Genomic DNA, 23,059 nt, shown 5'->3' on the forward strand with positions numbered 1-23,059 from the left:
TGTAGCAAGAGTGTGACGTGAATGTCTTGATGTATTCAGGTTAATCATGATAAAAAAAGAGAAGTTTTCCTATTTCAAAATCCTCTAACGGTGGTTTTCAAACCCTCTTTTTAACATTGTACTGCAGAAAAGAGAATAAAGACTTGGGATGATAAAGAAAGGAAAGAGGGAATGAGAAAAAAAGAGGCAGAATCCATTCCTTTCAGATCTATGTGTGCGGTAACAGAGGAAGGCAAGGCGCTATTTAATATCAAACAGCGGCTCAAACATCACCAGACAGACACAGATGCATATGATTGAAATTCAGTCTGACACTGTCCTAAGCAAATGCAACGCCTGTTTCAGGTGATTTTCTTCTATCCTCACAAACTGAAAATGCCACACGATGCATCAATCACATCCAGCATGGTAATGAGGAGATTTTGAACCAATGAGATTTTACAGGGGGCGTGTCTATGAAGTGCTTAAGCCTGGAAAAAGAAACCAAACCATTCTGACCGTATCCTGTTACTTGTTGTGGCTGGTTAAGACACCAACTTGTTTTTACTGGCTAAGACCTTAGATCTTCAAAACTGAGGTTGGTAATTGACGTTTAACACCTGAGAGCTTTCAACCTGCAGAAGTTATACCTCTTATACCATCTACAACTGCCTACAGATTTCTTTAGATCATCTGATTAAAGAATCATTGCGGAGAAAGAAGAAAAGCCGACTAACAAGGTGTGGGAGAAAATAGAAAAGGATGAGATGGGGAACGAGAAAAAGAAAAAAAAAGCACATCAGAGGAATCCCTCCACCTACCCAAAGCCAAAAATAAAGCTCTTAGTAATGACACATCACCCAGTCTGAAGCTTTCAGGGTAAAGCACGCAGAGTCCTGTGAATAACTGAGCATGAGGGAGGTTTGTGCTGCTGATTCATTAATGTTCTGTCTTACCTCCATGGATATGCGCCGATGATTTCTGTTGCGGAGACACACGCCGGTGGGCGACTGCACTTCGTCCGAGGACGTCCCTGAGGCCTGATCGCTCTCTCCATCCGAACCCATCTTCAGATTCTCATGAACAATGTCTGGGAGAGAGGAAGAGGAGGTTAGAAAATGAAAACGTGTGATATATGTGTGCAAGATCTGCTGCTGCTCTAATGGAGTTTTTGGGAAGTTTTATTAGCATATGCATGTAAAAGATGTATTTGTTAACATTAGTAAGTGCACTATTAACTAACATGAACAAACAAAGAACAACTGGATTTCAAACATTAACAGATGAATAAGTGTTGTTAGTTCATACATTAACTAGGCCTAATGTTAACAAATGAGACCTTATTGTAAAGTAAATAATTAAATGGATATTTAAATTGGAGATTAACGGATATGTTTAATACTTAAAATGGTTTAGTTCAAGTTTGAAAATTGAGGTAAAGGCACAATATGTAAGATTTTTAAATAAGAAAGGCCAAAAACCACTAGAACAATGTTGTTTTGTTGACTTGTCTACTTACATTATCCCAAATGTTTACAACAATGTTTAAATCCAGAGAACTCAGCTATTTTAAATAAGATCGGTGGCCGATTGTGGCATATATACGCATAATGAAAACAGCAATATAAAATGTCCTGGGCTCTCGGCCCCGTCCTGCTTCATACCACAGTAACGTTAATAAACTTTAATACATTAGCTCACCCATGAACATGATTTCTGCCTGAGTCCCATCAGATTGCTTTCCACTGGCTGTGGAGGTAAAGACGACACCTCCCATGATTCCACGCTCATTCACAGCGCCATCAAGCTACTTATTTGTTATTGTGTAGAATAGACGACCTCTAGTGGCAAAACTTACATACTGTGCCTTTAAATGCGAAAAAATATCTAAAATTAAACGTTTTATTCCTTTTAAAAATAGTGTTTAAAAGAGAGCATTTACCAATTGGTTTCAAGTCACAAAAAGTCATCAAAACAATTACACTGAAACTTTTTAATTATTTGTAGCCCTTTGATACCTTGAAAAAGCAAATATTGCTGATGACTGACTTTAGGCCCCAGACACACTTTAAAGGCATAACTATTACATTATTAACCATAGAGATGTGCTACTAAGAAGATTACAAATCGGCTCAAAAAAAATACATTTGGCATACTATTTTTAGCATAATATGATTTGGGACACACTAATCTTGTATACTACATAGAATATTATATAGTGATTCGGGAATCAACCTAATGTGTGTGTGTGTGTGGGTTGGAAAAGCAACATGTGATTTCAGTGAAAGACCTTATTCATCCTCTTTCCCTTTAAACACACACACACACCTGTATAAAGCAGAGTACACTTACACACAGCCCATTAGGCCGCACGTCTGTCAATAACCCTCCTGCAGTTCTTCATATTCATGAAAACGAGTCAAACATGACATGAACACACATGCTCTATTCACATTTACCTATGGCCTGATTCCAGAGAAAGACATGGATTATACAGAAAACAAGGAAACTGTGAAGAGATGTGCTTTTTGTTCATACAGTGAGTGATTATGAACTATGTCCTCCACTCTTCTCTATTACATAATAATATGATCCAGCTTATCTGAGATGGCCTATGGGCCAAATCATGATGTAATCGGGGTTTAAAAAACAAACGCACAGACTAATTGAGAACAAGCCGCCAGGAATTAAGAATCCCAAACAACATGAACATGAAGTCTTCTAGTACTTGGAAAAGGGGCGGACTAAAAGCAATGGAAAATAAAAGCTGTTCCGGAAGAAAAGAGATTATATTCCCGCATAAAAGAGAGCTGGGAACTAGAAAAAGAGTGTAAAGGTGCGGTCGTGCTGTGTAGTTTTATGGCAGGCTGTTTGCTGGCTCACGGCCCCCTCCGCCCCTCACCTCATAAGACGGCGTCCCCCAAGGGTGACATATCGGCCCGCTCTTTTATCTGGCCGTGGCAGTAAAAAGTACCTAACCTGAGGGCCATCCATTATCACACGCAGCTGTCTGCTGTCTCTCTGCTCGGATATCTTCAGACGAGAGGGATAATACAAAATAGATGCAGCTTAAGCCAACTGAGCACATTATCCCCATTAATTCTCATGACTGCAGTCTGATCAAAAGTGATCAATTAAAAACAAATGTTAGTATATGCCAAAGTTATATTTACTAAACTAAATTTAATTTATGAAAAAAAATAAAATGAAACAAAATAAATAAATATTGGGGGAATTATCTTAATCAAAATAATGTCAACGCAAAATTTACAACAAGGTCTCATTTGTTAACATTATAAATACTAGGGCTGTCAAATGATTAATCGCGATTAATCGCATCCAAAATAAAAGTTTGTGTTTACATAATATATGTGGGTCCACTGTGTATAATTATTTTGTATATATATATATATATATATATATATATATATATATATACACACACACGCATGCATGTATATTTAAGAAAAAAAATATTATTTATATGTAAAATATTTATATTTATATATAAATCTATATACAGTATTTACATGAAAATATTTCTTAAATATATACAAGCATGTGTGTGTATTTATATATATAAAATAATTATACACAGTGCACCCACATATATCATGTAAACACAAACTTTTATTTTGGATGCGATTAATCGTTTGACAGCCCTAATAAATACACTTTTAGTCCACCCCTTTTCCATGTTGTATGGGATCCTTAATTCCTGGCCTCTTGTTCTCAGTGTGTGTGTGTTTGACAGTGTGTGCAGTTGCAGGTAATGTGTCCTATTTTTTTTGTAATCTGACATACCGCAGGTAACGAGTTGCTCTGGCAGATCACCCCACTTCCCTCCGTTCACTCTCCCTTTCCTGTCTTTCATCTGCCTACCTCGTCCTCTCAACATCACAAGCGCCGTGCTCTTTCATTTCGTCAAGCCCGAGACAACCTCACTAGTAATTTTTAGGCATATCATCAGTCAGTCGCACCCCATCACTCCGTCTTCCCCTTTCCTCCCGCCGTCTTTTAACTGATGCCGTGAAAGTCTAGAAAGCGCAGTGATCTATTTTATTTTTTTCAAAAAGTGTGGCACGGAAAAATCTTGCAAGAACGAAAGTGGGTCAAACTCTAATAAACTCCAGACTGTCTTGGGCTGCCTGACACCACTCCAAACTGGAATACATCCTATTCAAGGGATTATTTATCAAACACATTTACATGACAGCTTACAAATTCCACAGTCTGTGCCAAATAAACAAGCGATTGCTCTCTGACATCGCTGTTGGTGGATGAGAACGCGAGAACGGACACGTCTGGACCTGTGTCTGAGATGCTGGTAAATAATAACCTCACGTATGGGAAGCACCATGCATGAACACACACTCACTCCGAGAGCAGCCCGGACGGAACTGCTTAACTGCGATACACACTTCTTGCACGGTCGCCTCCCCCACTAACCTTCCTCTGACTCACTTCCTGCCAGTGTGAGCTCGTTCTGTGTGTGTGAACACCCACTCGTGCAGTTACACACATGTACACCGGGGTTAGATATGACTGCTCCCATGACAACAGGGAGAAAAGGTTGATCGACCCATATTCATCACACCAAGATTCTGCTGACCTGAATTTTTTACATGGCAGATCATTAATATAATGCGTGTTATCTCTTACATACTTTCAGAGAGAAGAAGGTCGGTTGCTGGCAGTCCAACAGAAGCAACCATTAAACTGAAAGTGGGTGGCATATTTGGGATTGGTTGAAGATGAGTAAGACCTGAATCACTCACACCACGTAAGCTTCATCCACACCATGTGTTTCACATCCACTCCATCATTAACTTAAAAGTTTGAGGCAAATATGTGAATCATTAACACTTGTAGTTGCTATAAAGCACTTCATCAGGCCGACAATTATATTAAAATTTATGTTTAATATAGTTTTTTTACATGAATTGTAAATGAATAAATAACTCTAAAATGAATCATGAAAAAGTGAAACAGGTTTAAATGATAATTAAATTCTAACTAAGGAAATTGAATTAATCAAATTATACTTTTTTAAAAGTAACTGTAATATTAAAATATACTATTTTATTTTATTAAGATAAACCAAATTAAAGTAATAAATAATTCAAATTTTTATTATTAAACAGATGAAGTAATAATAATAATTTTAATAATGAACTAGTGAAACAAAAAAGTTGAATTCAATTATAACTAAATAATATTATAAATAAAAAACAAAGATAGCATTATTAAAATTTTGTAACAGCTTAAAAATAAATAAAATGATATAAAATATAAATAAAATCTGTTAAAAGTAAACGAAACACACAATTTATAATATATACATAATTTATAGTCTGTGTGTGTTTGTGTGTGTGTATATATATATATATATATATATATATATATGCATGTATACGCAAAAAAAATTTTAATGCTGAAAACTATGTCTTTTAATAAAGCCTCTTCCAATCAGCCTGTATGTGTGTGTGGTCACTCACCGAGGCGGCTGCCGTTTCGAGGCATGGCCATGAAGGACCCCAAACTTCCCCCGATGACACTGTGCGGTCGGCGCAGAGGCGGCTTCTTAAAGGAGCCCGTGTACTGGTGCAAAAATGAGTGCATGCTGTGGGAGGAGGGCGGCCGGCCATTCCTCACGATGGGCTCTGAAATAACAACAAAACACACACATACAGCATTAGTATAATTGCATTAATAGATTTATATAGTGTGAGGCGGTGAATACTTCTTTAAAATGAATACTTCACTACATGAGGTTACACTGAGGTCAAAGTTAAGTCAACTAACTAGAAACTGGTGATGACTTGACATTCACCTATATCTTTCACTTCCCATCAAGCTGAGAAATGCTGGGAAGGCAACACCTGCTGTGCTTTTCACTTTTAATGGGAAGACAAGCCAATCGTTGCAAAGGAGTTGCTATGGCAATGTCTAAACCAACAGGAAAGCAGCTGGAGTCATTTGAGCCAATCAACTCAAGGCTTGAAAAAGCATCAATCAAACAAATTCTGACAATTGACACGAGTATTAAAGTTAATCAAAATTGCAACATATCAACCAATAGAAGCATCGCTACCATCTTAAACCAACTATTTGACACTCGACAGTGACGCCTATGTGAATTTTAGATAACAAAAATTCACTGCATATATTAACTTCAATGTCTGTAGAGGTTATATGACCATCACACATGTGAATGTGTATGTGTGTGTACTCCGACTCCACCTGTCCACCTCCCACCTGTCTCTGCTCACACCACCTGTCCAGTCAAACAATGCCTCCTTAAGCTTGCGCACACCCACCCACCCACCAACCCACACACCCACCTATATTATATATATATAAACACAGAGCAATGCATTGGTATTGCATTACATAAGGAGATAAAGTGCTTGGGACATTGTAATCTAAAAGTCATTCTTCCTCAGCATTCAAAGACACAACACACAAATAGCGAGGCTCTGTGTCTTCAAATAACCCAAGCAAAAATGTCTCTTATATTTAACCCGCACGACGTCCTAAGAAACTGCACCCGCCTAGTTCAAATTTGACCCCTGGATCATATTAAAGCATTAAGATCCTGAATTCTGGACTGGGGTACTAATGGGTTCCCTAAAATAAATGTATTTTTTATTGTGTTCCAAAGTTAGTTTATGCTAATATTTTAGAAAATATTGAATATTGATTTAATTGATTAGTTAAAAATATTCACAACTTAGCAAACATTTTAGGTTAATTTTATTATTATTATTTTTTTTTATAAAGCATTATAGATATAAAGTATAATAGAGAGAAAATTATATGTAAAGTAAAGGGATCGATTAAATTGTAAAACAATTCTGGGTCCATCGATTTATGAACATCAAATTTAATTAAAGAACAGATATAAAAAAATGTTTTTTTATATAAAAACTATTTTATGAATTAAAAATTATTTTTTTTTATTTTTTAGGTGTTTAAAAATTGGACATGAAGTTTTGTTCAGTGTAGGATAGTGTAAATCAAATATTCAAACTAAGACTAAATGAACACATCAACAGGATTGAAGTGAAGTGTGAATTGAATAGTAAAGTGAAAATAGAAATGAATTAAAAAGTGTAAAGTGTGGACTGGAGTGAAAAGTGAAGCATGGAGTGAAGAAAAAGGTAGAATGAAGTGAAAAAGTGTAAAGTGAAGCGTTGAACCTCACCATCACTGCTTAGAAGTGCAACATTGTAAAGGGTCGGTCTGAAACAGTGTCGGTGTCGCAGTGTAATATTCGTTTCGAACGTTCTGTAATTAAATACATCGGTATGGCGGTATATTAAAAATTAACATCATAACAAAAAAAATACACCGGTTTTCGGTATGAACCGGTATACCGCCCAGCACTAGTGAAAAGTGAAGCGTGAAGTGTGAGGAGAGGTAAAGTGAAATAGAAAACTTAAAAAAAAATAGGCTCGATTGTATCCTCAGTGATTTGACTGAATTGTGAAAACTGATCTCTTTATGAAGTTTGGAGGGGAAAGGGAGGATTTGATGATGTCAGCATAAATGGAAAAACATTTTTATAGGCAGAGCAAGTTATTACATTGTGATGAAAAATTACGAATGCAATCTTCTTTTTCTTTGCAATAACAAGTAATGATAAATAGTTCCCAAGCAGATCAATAGAATCAATTATGATTTCATGTCGACTTTAAATAGTGTTTTGATGCCTGCACATGAAATGCTGATGGCGTATCCTCATTTATTCAGAGAGCGTTCTCATTTTCGCTGTGGTCGCCCTCTCTCGCTCATATCTTCCCACACCACATCTGTGTCTCTGATTACAACAGGCCTTTCAATCTGCTTACTAAGGGGAATCCAACAAAACACCAGGCTCACACACACACCTCGAAACAGCCCAGCTCAGGTCTGAACCATCCGAGCCCATGTGTCTAAAGTTCCACTCAGAGACCAGCTGCACACAGGGGCCGTATTTCCATATAAGCATCATGGAAACTCTGGAATGTTCCACGGCCAACGCCATGGTAACGCTCCACAGGTCGGCCCGTGACGCTATGTCATGCTGTCAGATGCAGGAACGTCCAATCAACAGCATCAGTGGGTGTGGAGTTAAGACAAAATAGTGGTCTAAAAAGCTATTTTTCCCAATACTTAGAAAATATTTTGATCATTTTTTTCACATGCATGGCACAAGTACATTAAATGTAAACTCTACGTCTCTCCTGTCTTGTTGCTAAGCAACAGCACTCCTGGGGAAAATACTTCATGTCAGCAGAAGCTCTTGGGCCCAAAGCAAGGTTGGGTCTACGGTTGCTGTGCCGACAGTCTCCGGTGACGGGCTCTTTGTGCAGCGCCTGAAACATCCATTCCTGGTGCCAAAATGATCACAGGCACACAGAAATTCACTCGATTTCTTCATTATTGAGACAAAGGATATCAGAGGGAGTTTGAAATATGGAGGAGCCCAAAAAAACACAAAACCACATGCATGACTATTAGCCAGGCAGATCTTCTGTCCTGTTCTGGACCAGACCACAAACATTAAAAAAACAAAGACTGTCTGAAATTTGAGGAAGCATTACAAAAAAAACAACCATCTATCATGTAGCATTCATGTCTCTCCTGTGGGCAAAAGACTAATACTATAATATTGAATATTATTATTATTAAACAAACAAACCATACAATGTTTAAACATTAACAGACCAGTAGCTGATAATTAAATGTTAGTTATGTTATATGTTATGTTATGTTATATATATATATATACAGTATATATGTATATATATATATATATATATATATATATATACGATACAGTCTTCAACGTTAATGAGACAAAATCCTAATTAGTTTACTCTCATTTCCGTATTGCATGCATATCTTTCCTGAGGCTAAAGTGAGACTATAAATCACATGGCTCATTTAATGTATAATTAACACAGAACTTTTAAATATTTTAATTAAATTATTCTTTCAGACGTTTTAAAACACCTAATGAAAAAAAAACAACAACTTTATAACCGGAATAATTTTTAATTAAAGGTTGTTATTCACATAAAATATCAGCTGACATCTAACACCCATCACAGTGCATAAAATTCCTCTGAAAGTTAATCCAGATAGGGCTGCAGTGAAAGAGGATTTAGCAGAAGTTAGATACCCTATCTAATGTGTGGATTAAAGGAAAGAGAAGAGAGTGGCATAAGATCCTTACGTAATGGGTCTTCATAAAACATTCATCAGTCTGACTAAAAAAAACGGCTGGGTCAACAACACTGCCATTCCCCACATTCAACACACAGACCTAAAAACAGCCACACTGAAAGCATGTATGCATAGCTGAGTGGGCATATCTAGACCGTTATGCATCAATGCAAGTGTACTGGTGAAAGAGTGCAACATTCACAAAGAAGAAAAAACAAAAACATTCTCTGAATGTTAGCGTTAACCTAAGGATTGTGTTGTGATGGTTTAAGGGCATGATTGAGGGAGGATGTTGTTACTGTCAGGGCACTGCGGACAACATAAATGTCACTGTTAATTCAAAGATTTACACACAGGCTCAGTGCCAATCCTATTAAGTTGTCTCGATGACTACACAACTAGCTTCCGAGGCAACAAACAAATAAATAATTATAAATGACTAAAGAGAAATGTGCATGCTAGCATGCACAAATACGTTTCTCAGATAAAGCACAGACAAATCAGCTAATGCTCACATCACAGATTTGATAAATTTACTAAATATGTTGCAATGCAAATATTCTCATGAACAAAAAACAGCACTTGGATAGAAAAAAAGTCACTTCAGTTTAACCCTTAAAGCATTCAGGGAATGCCTATACATGAGAAGAGCATGCAATGCTACCTTAAATTTTGGTTAAAATGAGATGTGTGATAACGCAGCATAATTTTGATGTCCTTAGTTTTTATGCCTAAAAATGCTGTCTAGGAAGGGTTTTGACTACACATTCTCATGGCATTTCGTAACTTATGTTTTGGTGAATTGTAAATTTTGGATGCATGTAAACATATGGAGACCTCAGAAACAAAACTATGCCTTTAAAATAGCATATTGGGGTGCACTTTATAACCCTCCCTGAATAGGTGCTCCGATAAGGATGTGGAACGTCCATCCTGTCTTGGCCAAAAAAACTTGGTAGTTGAATGTGTGCTTTTGATAAGTGTGGTTACTGTTTTCCCTCAGTCGAGCATACATCACGGGCCAGGGGTGCTCTGGGGACAGAAGGTATGCAGGAACACACTGGATCTAACCACACTGACTTCCAGTTTACAGAGTCTCATTGTACGGTCTGAAACAGTCTGTGTGATTCTGGTCCATCCTTCAGGTTTGCCTAAAGGCAACAGAGCTAAATTAGCCCATCTCTTACAGGCCGTCACATGCTCCTCACAGGGGTGTCATTGCTGTTACGTAATTACTAGCTAGCTGACATACAAGAGCGAGGAGAATAAAAAACACTTTGAGGAAGAGGACAGGGAGTGTTTTGCTTGGTTCTTTCCCATTCAACTGAAACTGCATTGCTTTAGGCATTCAGGCTGACTGGGAGAATGACAGCAGAGCTTTCTCACATCAGGCCTGGCTCAGCACTGTTTATGGTCACAAAAATGGCAAAGACTTCAGTTATGACAGATCAGGATGAAAGAATGACAGCTTTTCAAGTCAGCTTGTAATGGCTGTCAGGGTAACTAACCTGTGCTAACGTGGTCAATACAGGTGACCCAGAGAAAATAAAATACTCTGGGTGTAAATACTGTGAACAAAAGAGAAACTACTCATTTAAAATAAAATGGCATAATATTAAATCTGTCACTTCTCTCTTTTTTGAAGACACTTACAGTGGAAGTAAACAGGACAATCCGCAAACAATAAAATACTCATAGACAAACAAAATGTGTGCTAAGGTGATTTTAAAGGGGGAACAAAATTAGTTTTCTCTTTAAAGTAAAAATTGTAATGCCTAAAGCCCAAAACAACTGCCCATTACTATAAAACATCTCAAATAAATATGGACAAAAAGTTGTGTCCTCTAAAAATTGTTCCTGTTAACTTCCATTGTAAGTACCAATGTAGGCCTTTTTTAAATAAAACTAGGAACAAATTAGAATTCATTTTTGTGTTAATAATCATTAAGCAAAAATTGCTTTTGACTGAGTTTAACTTGACTTCCCCTAATATAAAAAAATAAAAATAAAAAGGGAGAATACAGTATTCAAAGGGAATAGAGAAGTAATATAAGAATTCACAAAAACAAAAGCATTACATTTGTGTTTTACACTCCAGAATGACTTCTATTGAACCAGGAGTAGTCATGAAACAAGAACAATCAAGTACACACATAAATTATAAATTATTTTAAGAGATTCAATTAAATGCCTCAAATTTATTCCTATAACTTTTTAGAAAGAAATACAGGCGACCAGTCACTACCCATGAAAACATCAGAGGTCAGGCCAAAGTAAACATGCAGCCGTCTTCACATTGCTACAAAAAAGCAGAATATTTGTGGTCTTCACATATTAGTGTAGCGATATACAGTATGTGGACAAAGCAATATATTAGGGGAAGCAATTCTGAAAGATGACAATGTGGAAAAAAAGTCAAATGGATGAAAAATGAGTGCAGCAAAGGTTTTCTACGCAGCAGTATTTAATAAAAGGGTACGTTACCTCAGAAAATGAACTTTACTAAAATAGTTTAGCTACAAAATCTGATAATCAGTTTATAGAGCCCCTGCGTCCTGATTCTTAACACAGGAGGGCCTTTTTTCCGCTCCCGTGGACCTTTTCCAGAGCTCTTGTTCCACAAGCTAATCAAAACACTAATAAATCAGTCTCTAATCTGGACTACTAACAGTGACCCTGCACATACAATATAGCCTACTGTAGACACAGCAAACAATATGAAAGGTGCAGCGCACACACTCACCGCTGTCCTTGCTGCTGTTCTCCTCGATGGTCATCTGTTCCGCCAGCTCCGAGAGAGACTCATCGATCGTCTGGCTTCCACGCAGGGTGAGTGACAAACGTCTCTTAAACCTCTTCATCCTCTCCATGGGCCTCTGTGGCAGGGGGGGCCTGTGGGAACACACACACACCGTGTTAATCATCATCGGCCTGCAAATACCTTTGGGTTATGGGACATGTAGACTTCTTTTCATTAAAAATTTACTTTTTTGGTAACGCTTCATTTTACAGTACAGTACTTACAGTGTACTTGCCTGGAAAGTACTGGCTAATATAAGGTAAGTACATGGAACAGGGGTAGGTTCAGGGTTAGTACTAGTTATTACCCAGTAATTGTAGTTACTAAAATAAGTACATAGTATTTACATGGGTAACTGGACTGTAAAAGGAAGCGTTACCACTTTTTTTTTACTATTATTAAACTCAGTGGCATTGTGGATTAAGCGCAGCCTAAAAAGAAGAATACGCATTACATAGAGGGAGTAAAAAAAAGTTTTCAAATACTTTGCATTTGTTTTAGCTGTTAGAGTTTAGGCTAGTTCATGAAAATGACCATTTAAATCAAAACTCTGCAACTTTAAGTGCATGTAAATTAAAATTTACTGTACTTCTCTTCCAGGAAAACGGACCAAAATAGGGATGACTCATCTAGTACGCACAAGTGTACTCCAATAAAATGTTCACTAAAAAGAGACCATCCCATCCCCCTAATGCTGGTTTCTGGTTAGTAGCAAAAGCAAATAACAGCTTGCCAGTGCATCTTCGGCAGTAATGCTAGTACTTTCCCATTTACTATGCCAACAATTTCTGGAATTAAAGTCTTTATTGCATTTTTACCAAGCTTTGACATGCTGGCTATTTTTCAGAGCCCTTCAATACTTCCCACCTCAACTTCCTGTTGCTTGTCAAACCATTTCATGGAGTCCTAAGAATAAAGATCAATGTAGAGGCCTTGTTTTTTTTGTGCATATTTGTAAGATCCAGTGGGATGGTTTTTAATGTAAACAGCAGGACTTTGACTTGCATGTGCCAAGAATATATATATATATATATATATATATAAAAAAGCCTCATTAATAATAAAAATCCTTTTAATCAAATATTCATGAGACTGTATTTTGTTGTTATAGGCACTTCAACACATGGTTGTGCATTATTAAAACACACACTCCCACATGCGCCATAATTCCCTTTACACCAATGCATTTTCTTAAAATAAATAACAGCAATGAGACATGCAATAAAAAATAAAAAGATAGTTCTGATTGAATGAGGGTTTGAAGGCAAAGGTAGTCTCTGAATGTAAAAATTGGAAAAATGATCATGCAAAAATAAATATCCAATATTAAATGTATTTAAAAATAAATTGAAATAACAAATAAATAGAAATGTATTTAGAATATATTTTAAATTAATAAATGCATTTAATAAATAAATTAATCCGTAATGCTTAAAAATGATTAAAAATACATTGTTATCTTAGTTTAATACTGGTGTTACCATTTTATAATAGCTATAAACTACTCAAGGGCATGCATAATGGTGATTTAAACAAGATTAAAGTGTGTAAAACATGATCACTCATGCTTGGATTCTCTAAAGACTTTTTAATAGGCTACACCTTTAATGTGTTTGTGTGCGTGTGTATTTCTCTCAATACATGCTGACTTTGCACCGTTTTAGGCAGGAAACACCTTGCTATGGGGAGGCAGCGGGACTCTTTCTGCCTATTGTATTGCCAGCGTCAGATTACACGCACCAAAATTCGCGCATGAAGGTTTGTTGTGTTCACAAAGCGAGGTACAAATGAAACCTCCAAGGTTCTTCTAGTCTACCAAAAGTACAGCACATACTGATAACATTCGGCCCTATGAAGAACCGGGTCACTGTGTTCATAAACAGACGCACAAAGGGCTATCAGGTTATAGTGAGATGGTTTTTCTCATGTGGTGTCTGATTTCAGGACGCTGCAAAGTGGGAAACGTGCATGCAAAGAACACTCTACAGGAAACGGCCGGTCAAAGCATCTGTGATTGGTCCCTCTCGAATACAATCACGCAGACACACCATCTGTCCATCTGACACAGACTAAAGGAAGGGGGGGTGGCCGAGCCCCCATATGAGGGATTAAACGACTGGTACAGGCCGATATAGAACCGACAGACAGTATAATGTGCACGCTGACAGAGCACATCTTCTCAAACAGCTGGTATCTCATTCTGCTACGTAGGGCAGCAGGGTCCAGACACACCCAGAGGCCACAAGCGTGTGTTTTCATGGGCTTGTGTTTGAACAGTTGGCATTCCTGTGTCAGACCTGCTAGGACAGGGCACGACCAGCCTGAACACACACATACAGACACTTTAAAACAGCAAAAATCACCATCATTGTTCATTAAAGACACACTCTAAAAAATGCTGGGTTGTTTTAACCCAACTTTGGGTCAAATATGGACTAACCCAGCCGTTGGGTTAAATTTTTACATTACATTTTTAACCCAACATTTCAGGTTTGTCCATATTTGACCCAAAATTGGGTTAAAACAACCCAGCATTTTTTAGAGTGCATGCAGAAGTTGTTCTCCATCATGCAATGTCAGGCTTTGGCTGCATCTACATTAATCTAAAAACTGCATTTTCATTTCAAAACACTTTGTCCGTAGCATTTTCCAAAAGTTTCTCGCCCAGACTGAAAAAGCTTAAATCATCTTACTTGCATATGCTTAAAAAAAGCCTAATAAAAGTTCATTGCAATGATACAGAGAGTTCAGACAAAATTCTCACTGTATTCTTCAGCCATGACCATTTTATCAACAAAATATTTTGCACTCAATTGCACAAAAATGCAATTGCTCTCATGCTTTGATGCAGAAAGGCAATGATCGGTTATATTTCAAGGGATGTAATTTAAGTGAACAGAACATACTGTAGCTGGCACATGTTGGTATAACAAAAGATATCTATTTGTACAATATGCAATACATGACTAAAAGTGTCATCGTTTTCAAATACCTCCGCTTTCATAGTCCGCACTACAATTCAAAGTTCCCGTTTTCAAATTTATTCACTTTCAAATAGCTAGGACAAAACACTATTTCAGTGTGGACTGAAGGCCAAAAATGGATGCTTTTTTAAAATTTATTCAGATTATTGAAGACGTAGCCTTTAATGTTGGCCTACAGGGACTTCACGGCGAGCCGTTTCTACTCGTCTCCAGTCTAGCTCATTAAAAAAAAAAAACTACAAACGCATCGCTAAGTGGGCATACTTTTTCTTTCTCTTGGTTTGCACACGTCCTTTTTCGGTGGAGGACACAGACACTGTTGTTTCAGTGACACACTGCATTCTTGGCCAATGAGCGAAGAGCATTGAGGACAGTGTTGTCTATTGTCACCCCGCCCCCTCCGGTCATTAACCCCTCGGTCTGGTGCAACATCCGTCTCCAGACAGCAGCTCGCCGGGATCACGCTGATAGGAAAGTGGGCTGCTGGAGGGGGGGAAGAGTAGGCCTCAAAAATATGCAAAAATGGTTACAGCTCATTTAATATGCATGTTGTTGGTGGGGCATGTAGTCTATGGTGATTTCATAAAGTGTAATCATATTTTTGTTGAAAATGAGGCTGTAAGGCCCTAAGTCACAAGTCAGTTTTTTACCAGCATGACACCGACATACACCACTGTTCAAAAGGTTGAGGTTGGTAAGATTTTAAAATGTTCTTATGCTAACCCAGTCTGCAATGTTTTGGTCAAAAACACAGTGAAACTGAAAAATGCTGAGATATACTATTACAAATTAAATAAACTGTTTACTACTGGAATGTATTTTAGGAATGTAATTTATTCCTGTGATGGAACATCATAACTCAAGTGTCACATGATCCTTCAGAAAAACCTCCTAGATAACCATTTCTTGTTATAATTATCACTACAATGTGTCACTTTTGATCAATTGAATGAGTCACTGCTAAATGAAAGTATTAATCTTTTTTTTCCTTTTTTTTTTTAAATCGTACTGATCGCAAACTTTTGAATGGTAGCATATTAACCATTATCTAACAAATCAAAAAAAAAAAAATCTGGTTTTCTACATTGACATAAACCTGAGTCAAAGCAATGCTCACCGTCACAATGCTAAAGTGTTTTGGTTGCTTACTGACCCTCTACACACTGTCAAGTCTCTATAAATGTTTACATGAACTTTAAAGGTTAAACTAAACCAATAATTAGTATATTCTGAGTCAATTCTTTAGTCCAAATGAAATAATGAGCAAAAACAACAGTACTGATTGACTTAGCAAACATTAATAATATAAAAAGAAAGTTCAAAATCTACAGAGACAAAAGAATCCATTAGTAAGGCACAGCTTGTCAGAAACAGCTGAATGTACAGGGACAAAACAACATCCTTCAGAACAATGTCTTAGATCTGTATAATCTGAATTGGAAAAGTGAGATTGATTGCCCTTTGTCAAACTAGTTCTTATGTAACTGTTAAAAGTAATGACCAGTCTTGAAGAAAATATTTAGAAAACTAACTAACTAGCCACTGCTGTTACGCTACTGTTTCTTTTGCTCTTTTTATCTCTCAGTGTGTAGTTTTACAGCCGTCCAATCATAAACGAGTATGTGAACGAATATGTGAATCAAACAGCGGGAGAGAATCGGTTTACATCCCCCGGGCCAGGATTAGCCCACCTCTTCAGTACATGCTCCTCATGAGAGATAAGGGGTCTTTGTGTGGCAATGAGAGGCCGCATTACCCACACCATAACAAAACCCTCATGTGCCTCGTGTGGGCTAGGGGAGGCACGGGAGAAGATAATGCATCACAGACTCACAGTGGCACAAGCACTCACACAAACCTGCAGAGCTTGCAAACATAAACACTTTTCACCCAATAACACAGAGACTAAACACCAGCACCGAGGACTGCTGCGGGCCTCAGCTCCAGCTGAATTCTGGGACGACCCTGCAGCCGGGTGGCACCACAGACCGAGGGCAATTAGACAAGGAAGGCCTGACATCAAACATCACACCAGCCAAGAGGCATCAAACAGCAAGCTAATTAACCACAGCCTGGAGAGTCAGAAACTGGGTTAGCCAGCTAAAGAGACGCACAAAGATACACAAACAGCATTAAATCGCACTGTTTGTGTTTCAGAAACCTCAAATTAGAGGTGTCGTTATATCCCGGTATTGACAATAACCGTGATATTTAAAAAAAAAAAAAAAAAAGTAATATAGTTATAGTGTTAATGGGTTGGCAATTCAGAGTGGCTAGCAAGCTAGCCCTGAAAGCATTTTCACAGCTCCTGCGAAACACAAGTGTGCTCAGATTATCTTGTTTACTTCAAATATCTTTAGACAGCAGTATTCTTTTTCATTTTTATCCAAAATAGGGTGATGCGAACATTGTAGAGTGCAAAACTCTCCGATGAAATTGATGTTTCATTCATACTCGACACTGGAGGGCGACTCTCGCGCAGCAAGTCCACAAGTGAGACTCATGAGTGATAAATTCCAGGAAACCCCCGAATATGGACAAAGACATCCAGCGATCGCTGTAGCGAAATAAAATAGACATTTCGACTGATTAAACAAAGAGAATTAACCCACCATTATTATAATTATTTGCATCTGTGTTCAAGCAATCTCAGGTATTTTCATAAGTATAATATAAATTTGACATTTACATTACTTTATACTATAGTATACAGTGATGAAGGCTATAATTTCTATTTAACTGATAGTATTATATGTTTTAATTTTTGTTTAATTTAGATATATCGCAATATATTGTTATGGTGAATTCTTTTGTCCACAACAGTACACTGTAAAAAAAAAAAAAGGTTCTTCAGAGGTTCTTTGTGGAGGTCATGGTGCTATATAGCACCACCGGTTCTTCAGTGGTTCTCTGGGGTGGTTAACGTGCTCTATGGCACCTCTTATGGTTCTACATAGCACCATATGACAAAGATAAAGTGTTTCCCCTATGATTACAAGCCAATGAACCACTTTTAGTGCTATTTAGCACCATTTTTTTAGAGTGTACAGTGAAAAATCTGATATCATGATGACAGCCTTACCTCAAATCAAACTGCTTATTGCAGAGTTTTACTTTTCTAAGCAATTGGACTTATAGGCACTCAAAAATCCACTCGGGATACATTAGTGACTGCACTGCATTGTAAATGGAACTGGATCATTTTGTCAGTTTTCCTTTTGAGCTACTTTTCAAATGTCATGTGTAGGTTTTTAAAACAAAAAGGAGGTCAATTTCATTTGTATGTTTTTTTTTTTTTTTTTTTTTCTGTGGGTCCGGTCATTTTCAAAAATGTCAAATTCTGCATAAAGTGCAAAAAATACAATTTTATTATGCATTTGTGGTATACAAACACTATGAAAAGAGCCTTAGAAAGAAAAAGTATCCTGTCAGTTTCTTTTCCATAAAACTTGCATCCAACATCAGACTGATAATAATTATAATTAAAAATAAATATCAATATTTTTTCATACTGATATGGTCATACATTCTAAAAGAAAACTCCCCCAAATTCTATGGTCTATATTTATGAAGCAACCCCTCCAAAATCTACTGAAACTTTTTTACCTTTATATCATTAATACATCAAAAGGGAAGTCTGGAAAGCACAGCTCAAATCTTCAAATGAACATAGGAGGAATCTTGGACGAGAGTGGTATTTTTGATTCTCTTTCTATCTCTTCCCACATACACGCAAACAAAAAGTCCATTCCCATTGCCATAGCAACAGTCTTTCCTGGGACTTCTCAGCATCTTCTTTCTCACAGATCAGAATCAGTAATTTACCCCTTCGCACGCCCAAAGACAGAGTGAGAGAAAGATGGAGCTGGTGACGGAGTGGGTGAGCAAGTACAAAACAGATGAGAGCGAATGAGAGAGAGAGAGACGCATAGAAGAAGCAGAATGATGTCTTTGTGTTTGACTACAAAGCATGAGATCTCCACGGCAACTCTGCTCGTCTGCGCCAAACTGCAGGCAAGTGAGACTAAAATGACAAAAAAAAGGGCAAACACGAGAGAGAGAAAGATAGAGAGACAGCTAGCAAGCTTAACAGAGAGTGAAATTAGGCATATTACACGCATGACTGTACAAGCGGCTTCATAACCATCCGTTTGAATCAAGCAGGTCTATAATAGCAGGAGAAAGCCATCTGTTAACAACAAAAATAAACGTGAACTTCCCCTCTGAAAGCAAGGCTTGACGTGTTTGCATGCAGCACATCTGCCCTCTGTGCAACACAGGACATCAAAGATGCATCATCACCATCATTTACCTAGCGTAACGTAATTAGAGGCATAGAAATGGCCAGATCTGGCAGTCCTGAGGTTCTTTTATCTGGCCGTCCACTCGACGACGCTTTAAGCACTTCAGGGTGTCATTAGCACGCTCTTCAAAATCACTCTCGCCCCCCAGCAGCAAAGATGAAGCATGTAAAGCCTGATGTTCATGTGATGACTGATGGGAAGATGGAGGAATAAATGCATTCATACAGATGACTGCCAGAAGGTGACGATGACAAAGGCTAAAGATGCATCTCCGTGTTGGTGTGTGAGAGAAGAAGTGCTGGCGAAGATAAATTAGCCATTTAAAATGGAATAAAATCTCCAGTAGTTTCGATCAGGTATGGTTTGTTTTCACGTAGTCAGACTTAATGGACTTAAGATAGCATATTATGTTAGGTGGAGAAAAAAAAATGACATCCGAAATGAAAAGTTTGGGATCAATAAGGCCATTTACACTTGGCATTAAGATGCATTTTGGTCGATCGTTTCACAAGTGGACAACGCTAAATACAGCTCTAAAACAGTCTGTTCTCTCGCCATCCCTGATTTATTTCCGCGGCTTTCAGAGCAGAAATGAAAGCTGTTGCGCTCCATATGTTTTTCCATTGTCTCCTTCCATGTTCATATATATTGCGTGAGCTTATTTTGTCCATTAGATTGAAAGATCTGAGAAAGCCCATAAAGACCCTCCCCTCGAAGAAATCAGGACAGAAATGGTTGAAAAGAGACCAGGTGTCAACACACCAGGTGTAAACGGATGTGTCTCAATCGTTGTGATCTGATAGGCTAAAATGCATCTTAATACCAGTGTAAACAGGGCCTAAGATTGTAACTATTATTCAGAAAGGATGCATTAAATTAATAAAGAATGACAGGAAAGACATTTAAAATATTACAAGAGAACTGTTGAACTGTTTTCAACATTGATAATAATAATAATAATAATAATAATAAATAATAAATGTTTCTTGAGCAGAAAATCAGCATTAAAAATTTTAATGATTTTAGAAGGATCATGCGACACTGAAGACTGGAGTAATCATGCTGAAAATTCAGCTTTGCCATCACAGGAATAAATTACATTTTATGATATATTAAAATAAAATAAAAATATTTCAGAATATTACTGAGTTTACTCTATTTTTGATCAAATAAACAAATAAATAAACTTTGGTAAGCATAAGGCTGTCTTTAAAAAATTATATAAAAAACACCTTAACGACCCCAAAGTTTTGAACAGTAGTGTAATTTCACATTTTTAAGCCATACATTTTGCAAACTTTGTCAAATAAATATACAATATTTTCAAAATATTTGCAGTTTATTAAATAAAACACTAAACTAATTAGTCCGTAAAGCATCAAACGAAACAGACTATGTGTCTCTTAAATAAACTCACATCAACACAAGCACTGAAATATTCAGCAGGAACCTCTCAAAGCAAGCCATCCATCAGGTCAGACCTCAAATCAAGATTAAATAGTGTTTAATCTTGATTAAAATGGAGACGGGGACCTGGCGCAGACGTCTATTCAAATTCTGTGCATCACTCTCTTCAGAAGCTCAAACACCTTCTTGAATTAAATGTCATCAGAAGATCTTCAGCATGCAAACTTAATTACTCTCAAAAAGACAAAAACAAACAATCATTAAGAGTCGCAACTAGAGCATCTCTGTGTGAAGTACCATCCTCCATTCCGGACGCTTCTTTTCTCACACAAACACAAACAAAAATCCTTGAGACAGGAATGTGGCGATACACAGATAATGCAGTCTGTCAGCCTAAAGTAAACAAAAACATATACGATCTCGAAAATCAAAACATGTTCACGAGAAGAGACTGAGGTCAGAGAAAGTGACAACAGACGATCTTTCTACGTTTGTCAGAAAATGATTAGATAAAAACATCCGCACAGAATAAAAAGAAAGAAAGCGAGAGAAAGAGCTCGAGAAATGGATTATATAAAATTATAATGATTTCCAACTAACACTCATGACTACCGGGCAAATATAGGAGATTGTGTATAAACATGAATGAAAACACACACATTTTCCAGAACACCCACACTCTCACAGCAGTCTAGAAAGTATTGCCATTATGCCCATAAGTGTGTGTCTGCATGTGTTTGTGTCTGCAAGAGATAAGAGGATGATCACACACACAATCCCCCATGACGAATGAAGCACCGAGCAGTACTGACTCCAGGAGGGAACTGCCTGTTCTCTGATACACACACACACACACACGTGTCAATGGAAGGTCAGACTGATATTACAGTCTGTGCCCACATTACCAACAGGGATGAAAGTTTGAAAGGACCATGAACAGGTGGAATACCATTTACAGTTATTTGTATACAAGCTAATTCACAAAATCCCATACAATGTGCGGTATATCCATAAATAAATAAATCATGGCACATTTCTCCCCAAAAAATAAAATAAAAGGTGCAGGAGTGCAGTTTTTGTGCAAAATTGTACTAATTTACACAGGTTTCACACTCACACCCAAAGCACACATACATAAAGCGCCTCTCAAACAACTCGCCATCCGCGAGCAAGTTATTTTCTGACGCTTATTGCCAAATAGTCAAATAAACACAAAATTCTGTCAAACAGTCAGTTACGTCTACAGTTGGGAAAGAAAACTCATGTGTAATAATAGTATATTAGATGCAGTCACTCTTAAAGTGTCTCTCTGTCATTAAGCAACGAAAAACAGACAAAGAGAAATCACTTACTGCTCTTGCCTAACTAACTTCTGTAACTATAATTAAGGATTATCCCTCAAGATGTATTCATGTGTGCATTCATATCATATCCAACAGCTCAAATAATCCAGAAGCAGGTCATCCAACCAAGCAGAAACACTTACATGAATTGAGGTCAAAACCACTTTTATGAGGCACTTTACTGGACAAAATGAAGTGAATCATATTTAAATGTAATGGGTATCATATTGCGCTGTAATAGTACTAGCATGGATATTAAACAAGTGAGTGAAGAAGTAGTTTAAGGAGGGCGAGTACTAACAGGTCAATGAACACCCTTCCCTCTGTGTCCCAGAATCATCTGCAATGTCCCACATTTAGTCTCTCTCTCCGCCCAAGAGATGCTCCATTACTTCACTTAGCCTTATTATTTTTAGCCCGTTGCACTGGCCAGCTTCCCTCCATCATCACCCAGATGTGTCACTTCACCAATCCATCAGCCCGAAAAACCTTTCAGCAAAACACGCTGAAAGACGCAGAGGTCAAAATCGACTACAACAGGAAGCACGTCTGGCACTGCGACGGAGATCTCAGCTGATATTGTGTGACTCCAGATATATGGCAGTAGTTTATCTGTGGCTGATCGTCCTGAAACCTGACTGGCAGGAAGATGCTAATCCCACGATCCTCTTTAACTGTGTGTAGCCATGATGACCGCAAACTTCCTGTCATTGTCCCCACAGCAGGTGAGTGGCATTCCCAAGCAGGATCACAAACAAACACAACAAGCATGTGGTGAGACTCCAAGCAACCTCTGGGTATTGCTATGTACCGCTAAAAATGATTTTGCTACATCTTTAGACCTAATGTTCTGGAGAATAAAAATAATATGCAACAAGAAATATGAAGTAAAAAAAAAAACACATACAAATATTGGTTTGATGCTATAAATTAGGAACTGGGAAAAATCAGTGCATGCAGGATGGGAATAAGAAGTAGGTCAGTTTATGTAGAATAGTGTTACTGCAATGCGCTAGCTGGTTTCAGCAT

The 23,059-nt window shown here is 37.5% G+C and overlaps 1 protein-coding gene across 1 annotated transcript in view; it reads right to left on the bottom strand.

Annotated features, from left to right (window-relative positions):
- The window catches only part of cdk17 (cyclin dependent kinase 17), a 42,990-nt gene that overhangs the window by 9,701 nt on the left and 10,230 nt on the right, over nucleotides 1-23,059 (bottom strand). The window contains exons 2-4 of the mRNA XM_039667740.2: nucleotides 11,936-12,084; nucleotides 5,478-5,642; nucleotides 936-1,069 (exon numbers count right to left, since the gene is read on the bottom strand). Coding sequence (XP_039523674.1) covers nucleotides 936-1,069; nucleotides 5,478-5,642; nucleotides 11,936-12,062 — 426 coding nt within the window. The 5' untranslated portion in view covers nucleotides 12,063-12,084. The remainder of the gene's footprint in view (nucleotides 1-935; nucleotides 1,070-5,477; nucleotides 5,643-11,935; nucleotides 12,085-23,059) is intronic.

This window comes from Pimephales promelas, chromosome 24, assembly GCF_988280905.1.
Source record: "Pimephales promelas chromosome 24, fPimPro1.hap1.1, whole genome shotgun sequence".
NCBI lineage: Eukaryota > Metazoa > Chordata > Actinopteri > Cypriniformes > Leuciscidae > Pimephales > Pimephales promelas.